At 66.5% G+C, this 7,404-nt stretch overlaps 1 protein-coding gene across 3 annotated transcripts in view; it reads left to right on the top strand.

The window, feature by feature from the left end:
- Window positions 1-712: 712 nt before the first annotated feature.
- KIF26A (kinesin family member 26A) overlaps window positions 713-7,404 on the top strand; it is a 39,245-nt gene continuing 32,553 nt past the window's right edge. Inside the window, exons 1-2 of one of the 3 annotated variants that reach the window (XM_086365082.1) lie at window positions 713-931; window positions 1,296-1,541. In XM_086365082.1, coding sequence (XP_086221208.1) covers window positions 890-931; window positions 1,296-1,541 — 288 coding nt within the window. In that variant the 5' untranslated portion in view covers window positions 713-889. Of the gene's footprint in view, window positions 932-1,116; window positions 1,156-1,295; window positions 1,542-7,404 lie in introns of those variants that run through there. The other 2 variants (XM_086365084.1, XM_086365083.1) reach the window with 2 other exon arrangements.

The following is a 7,404-nucleotide window of genomic DNA, read 5'->3' as shown; positions in this document are numbered from 1 at the left end:
GAGACAAACAGGCAATTAATTCCGCAGCTAAGTTCCCATCTGCCAGGCCGGCTGACAACAGGTCCCGCGCGCACCCCCGGGGCCACCTCCTCCCGCTTCCCGGGCGCACTGCGCGCACACTAGCCTTCTTGCACGCGCGCGGCTGCGAAGCCCCGCGTGCTCTCTGCCGACACGCCTAGACACAGCAGATGCACCGGCGTGAGCGGCGCATGTTCCGGGGCGCAGACCGCGGCGACCCTCACCCACGCGCGACAAACCCAGATGCAGAGTGCCCTGGATTTTCGGGGGAAAGCGATCGGGAGTCCGGGAGCCGGGGCTTGTCCCCTTCCACTTCGATGTGTGACCTTGGGCAAGATTTTCCCCACAGCGGTCTCAGTTTCCCCGCTTGTAAAGTGATGAGTGGGTTGGTGTCTCCCAAGGAGACCCCAGTGTTCTGGGAGCGGAACGGCCAGGCGCGCGCGCGCGCGTATACCGGGTATCTCACCGCGGGCCCCCAGCGCCCTTCCTTGGGACTGAGACTCGCCTAACAGGTTGAGGGGCCTCGGAGCGGGTGGGGCCGCGCCGCGATGCGGGACCCCTTCCCCCACGCGCTGCGGAGCGAAAGCCTGAGCGGCGGGGGCGGAGGCGGGGGGGGGGGGGGTCGCGCTCCCGGAGCCCCGCCCCTCCCCGCCCCGGAGTCCCCGGCCCCGCCCCGGCCCCGCCCTCGCCTCCGTGCGCGCCCGCCGCCGCCGCATCTCCGGAGCTCTGTTCTCCACTCGCCCGCGCCGCGAACTTCGGAGCCACCGGACGGGCCATGGGGGCATCTCTGGGCCGGATCACGTAGCCGCGGCGCCCCTGGAGAGCCCGGGTGGCCCCGAAGCGCCCGCCCAGCCCTTCCTGCGTCCGGGCCATGGGCAGCCGCGGCGGCCCCCTGTGCGCTGCGCAACCCGCGGTACGCGCTGAGGGCCCGAGAGGAAGGCGGGCGACTGCGGGCCTCCGGGCGGTGCGGGACCGATCTCGGGACCCCGAGGATGCTGGCGGGCGGGCGGGCGGGGGGCGCGCGGCGTCCCCTGGGGGCGGGGCCTGGAGCACCGCGCGGGTGGCGCCGGGCCTCCTGCTGGCTTGGGGGCAGCCCCATCAGGACTTCCTGGGATGGAAGAACGCGGTGGGCTGCAGGTCGGCGCCCAGCGCTCCTAACTTTTGTCGAGCGCGTCGCTCTCGGGCTGGGGCGCTCTGAGGTCTGGAGTTACCGGGCCTGGGTCCTTGGGGTGGCCCCGCCCAGCGGCTCAGCTCACTGTCCCCTTTCCCCCCCGCAGGTGGCCGAGGGCGGCCCGGCCCGCGAGCCTCTGCAGCTGCTGGAAGTGTCCCCCCGCAAGAGGCTGACCGCCGGGCCGGAGCAGGACCCATGCGGCAGCCGCCCTGCGCCCGAGGGCGCCGGGCCGGGCGCAGAGCAAGGCCACTCGGCCGGTGGAGGCGGATGGTGCCGTCACTGCCACACGAAGCTCGCCGAGCTCAAGCGACAGGCCTGGAAGCTGGTCAGCGGGCCTGGGACACCCCTCCGGGTAAGTGACTCTTCCTCGGGCCGGTCCCCAGGGCAGGGCCCATGCTGGAACTTGGGAGACTCGCGTGCTGGAGGCAGGCGCAAAGCTTCACCGTGGATTTTTGGCCAATCTCCTGCCTCCTCGGTTTCCGTCTGTAACACCCCTGGGGGGCTTCATCCTCAGAGGGTCCTACGGTCTGATTGGAGGGGGCTTGGGCCGGGTTCCCGCTGCAGACAGGCAGCTGGAACCGTCTGTGTGTGGGAGGGGGAGGGGAGAGAGGGAGGTGGCCAGGCCTCCACCCTGGGCGGGACAGCTCCTGCCCTGCCTGCAGAAGAGGTCACCCCGTGCGTTGTTGCCCTTGGGGCACCTGGGCCCCCAGCCAAGTGTCTGGAAACTGCACACCTGGGGCAGGAGGGCTTGGAAGGCCGGGGGTGGGCCCCCCAGCTGTGAGGGGGGGCCGACGCTGCTCCCTTCCTGCTTTGTGGGTGAGAGCCGTGTGAGGGACACACTCTGGGCCGCTGCCACTGGAGGCCATGGTCAACCGAGTGCTCCCCCAGGCTCCGGTCCAGCTGCCAAGGTGTTTGCCAGGGGCCTGGGCCCTGCTGAGATCTGCAGCCAATGGGCTCGCCCTGGTCTTGGAAGGAACGGGGACCATTGTTCCAGGAACAATGCGCCCTGGAAGTTTCCACAGCCTGGGAAGGTGGGGGGGTGGGGGTCTCCAGAGGAAGCCCTTCCCGCCTGACCTGCAGCCTTTCTGAAAGCTGTCCTGGGAAGTAAGGCCGAATAATCCCCATTGAATCTAAATATAGTTCTCCAAGGAGGCCCTTCGGTCTTGGGCGAGACCCTGGCCTCCTGGAGTCCAACTGTGTTCCCTGTAGTGTGGGCGTGGGCAGGGGGCAGGAGGGGAACATGAGTCTGGTGTGTGTCCGGGGCACCCTTTCTCGGTGGTCAGGGGAGGGAGGGGCCTGTGGCCTGGCCTGGGTTGGGGCTGGAACCTCCCACGTCTGCTGCTCTGAGCTGGGGGTACAGTCTAGCCAAGTTCTGTGCCCCAGATGGCCTGAGTTTGCTTAAGAACACACCACCTTTAGGCCCCAGGAGAGCATGTTTGCGGATATACGCTGGGGGCCTGTCAGAGCCACAGGGCCATCTTGCTCCCCCATTAGGGGCAGACGAGGCCATAGAGAGGAGGGGCTTTATTGACGGAGCCGGGCTTTGCCTGGTGGTGCTGGACGTGCGGCTGGCGGGTCGCAGGTGGGCAGCTGATCCTGGTGGCGAGAGCTCCAGGTCACACCAGTCGCTGGTGGACTCAGGGTCCCTCACCTGGGAGTCTCAGCGGTCTCTTCCTGCAGACGAGCTCATCAGGAAAGGCCCCGATCACCTGGAGTGCTCACTTCCACCTCCCGTGGCCTCTCCAAGTTTGAGTTTGGCGACAGGTACCCCTCAGTGCCAGCTGAGGGCTCACCCACTTCCCCAGCTGTCCCTGGCAGCCAGCAGACCGAGGTCCTAAGCTCGGTTCCTCTCTATGGCCCCCTCCACCCCATTTCCTCCTTTGTCAGATGGGGGTAGCCTCCAGCGGCCTTTCTTGGGGTGCTGTTCAATCTGGGGGTGCTGTGCCCGGGGGAGGGAAGGCCCTGTTGTTCTCTGTTTCTCTGGAGGGTTTGCAGGTGGGCCCAAGGGGGCTGCAGGCTCTCCAGCGGAGCCTCCCGGGCCCAGCGACGGGCGGTCGGGTCTCGGCGGGTGTCCTTGTCCTGGGTGAACAGGCCTCTCCTGGCCTGCCCAGAGCTTCCCTTGGGGCAGCGGGGCAGGTGGTGCCTGGATGGCTGCATCCGCTTTCGGCGTGGGAGGGATGGCGGGCATCCCTGGGTGATGGCTGGGCGGCTGGAGGGCTGGGTGACCGGCTCTGGCTGAGCACCTGTGGGTCCTCCCAGGAGTCTGGCCCCAGGGTCCAGGGGCACTGAGCTCTGCTCAGAAGCTGAGGCGCTGGAATGCAGAGGTGGTTCCTAGAATTCTCCTGGGGGGCCCTTTCTTGCTTCTGGTCGTGAGGAGTTGAGCTTTGTGGGGACAGCGCTCAGCAGTTCACAGAGAGCTTTGTTGGCTGTCATCTCACCCAGTCTCACGCTCGGGGCATCTGGGGATGCCCAGGGCAGGAGGTGGCTTGCTGGGCTGCCGGGGCAGGGGGTCAGTGAGGGTGCAGCTGGGACCCCCACCTGGCCCAGAGGCCCTCGCCTCAGGGGTCCCTGCTGGGTCTCAGGTGTGGACAGAGGCTGATCTTTCCGCCAGCCCGCAGCCACCCCATCCTCTGCCCTCGGAATCCCGGCCAGGGCTTGACCCCTCGCTGGCTTCTCATACACCCTCCTGCCAGTAGACGGACCGCTCCCTGCTGTGGGACTTCGGGCAGGTTCCCTGAGAGCTCATGGCCTCGATTTCCCTCTCTGTACCGGGACCGATACTTTGGCCACCTGATGCAAAGACCTGACTCATTGGGAAAGACCCTGATGCTGGGAAAGATAGAAGGAGGGAGGAGAAGGCGGAGGCAGAAGATGAGATGGTTGGATGACATCACCGACTCAATGGACATGAGTTTGAGCAAGCTCCGGGAGATGGTGAGGGACAGGGAGGGCTGGCATGCTGCAGTCCATGGGGTTGCAAAGAGTCGGACACGACTGAGCGACTGAAGAACAGTGCCCAGGACCACCTTTACACCCCTTCCCCAGGTGTGAGGGGCCATATCTGGCATACGTGTGCCCGCATGCCTTGGCCCTGGCTGCTCTTCCTGGGATGTGGGCTCAGGGTCATTCTGTGTCCGGGTCTTTGGTGCCCACTGGAGGTGGGTGGCGGTTGAGGCCTGCCCAGCTGTTGGGTGCCCTGGGTGGAGAGCTCGCGTCTCCCTGGCTGCCTGTGCCCCCTTCTCCTCTGTGTGCCTCAGTTTCTCCATCTGGGCAGTGACGGTAACTGAGGTTCCCGTCCAGGGACCTCCTCCCCAGGGTGGATAGGACGTGTCTCCTGTCCCCTCTGAGCCTCAGTGCCCCTGAGGACACAGGGGAGGGAACACTCTCTGCCTGCCCAGGTTGGAGCCCACCCAGAGGCTGTCCCGCCTGAACCCAGACGGGAGGCGGGCCTGGCGGGAAGGGGCCAGGCTGGGGCCCCTGGGCCTCTACGGAGGCGCCTCTCCTCTCACAGGTCCCAGGCCTCGTTTCTGAGTGACCCCTGGGGCCCTGCAGGGCCCGGAGCCTGTGGTTTGGATTGGACTGTCCCGTGGTCTCCCTGGGCTGCTCCTCCCCAGTGCCCCCACCTCCCTGGGCACTGCTCTGTTCTCCCTGCCCCTGCCTCTGAGTGGCCTCTGCTGGGGGCTCCCAGCGCCCCCCGCCCTGCACCCAGGGCCCGAAGCTGGGCCTTCCTCCTCAGCCGCAGCCTCGTGCCCTCCAGCTTAGCACTGGCCGCTCTGTGTCCGGGTCAGAACCGAGGCCCCGTCCTCCCTGGCAAATTGGTCCCTGGGTTCCCGCAGACCACTTTCATCATCCCTGCTTCCCACCACCCCCCTTTCCTTCGCGTGGCCGCTGTGTGGTCTCTGCGGCCAGTGTCGCTTTCCCAGGCTGGGCGCTGTGTCAGAGCAGGCACGGGGCCGGGTCCCCCAGAGAAGTTTGCTGAATGACGGAGGGCCCCGACTGTCCCTCCCCCGCCAGCTCGGTTCGCCTGGAGGGCTGCTGAGCTGGACCCTGGGCCCGGCCCCGCCCCGATGAGCGCCCCAGGGAGGACAGCAGGCCCCGGCTGCTGGGGGGGCAGGGCTCCTGCTGCCACCCAGATGCGCCATGCCGAGGGGACGACTCGGGAACCATGACTTCCATGTGTCAGTATCGGCGCTGAATGGATTATCGCCCCGATGGGGGAAAGGGATCAACCCTCCTTTCACGCTCGTGACTCTCTCACTCACCCGGGCAGGGGGGTTCTTGTCCTCCCCGGCCCTGTGAATTCCAGAACCACCGCCCAGCCCTGCGGGCCCAGCAGTGCTTCATGTTTTCCCTGAGCTGGACGTCGAGTCTGAAGGCTGCCAAAGAGGCTGTGGGCTCATCCCGTGCACGGCCCGGGGTGACGTGGCCAGGTTTCTAAGATTGGTGGCCGGGAGACCCTTCCACCTCTGTCCGGGAAGACCCATCCACCCTGGACAGCGTTCCATGCTGGCTTGGGGGTGGCGGGCCTCTGTGTGCCCTGTCCCCATGGCCGCAGCTGTGACCACGCTGGCGTCTGGTGGTGGGCTCCGGAGCGGGCCGGGGCTAGGCCGAGCTGATGCTGAGTGTCTGTGGTCAGATCCCTGGATCCGGCCCCCCGTGCTGTCTGAAGCCTGCGGAGCCCCACCAGCTTCCAGGGGCTCCCCGGGGCGGGGCGCCTGCCGTCAGCAGCTGAACCGGGTGTTGGCAGGCCCCAGAGCAGCGGGGCGGTGCTCCCTGGGGGTGGCAGCCGGGCATCCTCCCAGCTGGCAAGGGCCTGATGATTCAGCTGGGGAGGGCGCAGGCCGTGGGACCTGGAGGCTCCTGGCCACTCCGGGGCCCGAGCCTGGGCCGCCCCTGCTCCCTGGATGAATGGCAGTCTGGCTGGTGTCTCCTGCTGTCTCTGGGGGCTTCCTTGGGCCCCATGATGGAATGACGGGCTCCGTGTGTCCGTCCTGTGTCCTTGCTGGTCTGGGGTTAGGGGGTGAGGCCAGGCTGTGGGGGGAGGGACTGAGCTTTGGGTCATGAGCACCTGCCCTCTGAAGCAGGGATGGGGCTTAGGGGCTGGGGTCTGGTGAGGTGGCTTTGCGTCTTGCAGGAGGGAGCTTCCTGAGGGGAGTCCAGCTGCGGTCAGTGGTGGGGCAGCAGGGGAGTGTGTGGTGGTGACTCACTGCCCCTCTGCTGAGCCAGGGAGCCAGGGGTCAGCCCGGCCTCTCAGCTGCTCAGAGCCTCGCTGGGGGCTTGTGTTGGTCTGAGATGGGGATCGGGGTGAGTGTATTCTTGCCCACAGAATTTCATGGACAGAGGGGCCAGGCAGGCTACAGTCCACAGGGTCACAAAGAGTGGGGCACGGCTTGGGGGCTGACACTGTCACTGGGGCCTCTTCAAGGCCCCATCAGATGTCCTGAAGGAATCTTGAATCTGGAAGTCAGAAGAGCTGGTTCTTGTCTTAAATGGTGAGCGAAATCTGGTTTTCTTTTTCCTTTGCCTGCCAGGAAGCTCACAGCAATGTCCTCTTCAGCTTCTGCCCGTCACGTGGGCCCTTTCTTACTTGTCTGTCAGAACCGGTCGCTCCTGCTTGTTCTAACATGAATGGTCATTAGCCACGTGGTTTTGCTTCCAATTCATGCCGAGTAGTTCCTGGAAGCCACTGCAGTTTGTGTGGAAGGAGAAGCAGGGTGTGAGTAAATAAACAGGATAGGAGCGGGGGGCCCGGCGTCCCTCAGGGGGTGCCGGCCCAGTGTCCCTCAGGTAGGAGCGGGCCCGGCGTCCCTCAGGTAGGAGCAGGCCTGGCAGATGCCCACCCGGTGTCCACTCATCTGTTCCCTGGGGCCGGGGACCTTGGGCGGTGGTGGTCAGGGCCAGGTGGGCTCCTGTCAAGCTTCTGGAAGCAGCCAGGCTGGGAGGCCTGGCCTCCGGGAGCTGCCCCCGGCGTCCACCCCAGAGCCCTGACCTCCGTGGTTCCCCTTCCTGCTGGGTGGACGCGGGGCTGACGAGACACTTTCCTGGTCTGTGGTGTGGCTGCTCCCGGGCAGGCCCTCCCCGTCTGGGGACAGCGTCCTTGGCCGAGTAGCCCTCTGGCCCCTCCAGGTGAGGGGGCGATTTTGCTTCTGTCTTGTGCCCGAGGGATCGTGTGGACTGGGGGGTTCCTGGCCCTTTGGGGGCTCCCTGGCCTCATC

The sequence above is a fragment of the Bos grunniens genome, chromosome 21 (genome assembly GCF_055505025.1).
Source record: "Bos grunniens cultivar Pamir isolate PY7600 chromosome 21, Bosgru_T2T1.0, whole genome shotgun sequence".
Taxonomy (NCBI): Eukaryota; Metazoa; Chordata; class Mammalia; order Artiodactyla; family Bovidae; genus Bos; species Bos grunniens.
This window is presented reverse-complemented; position numbering and strand designations above follow the sequence as displayed.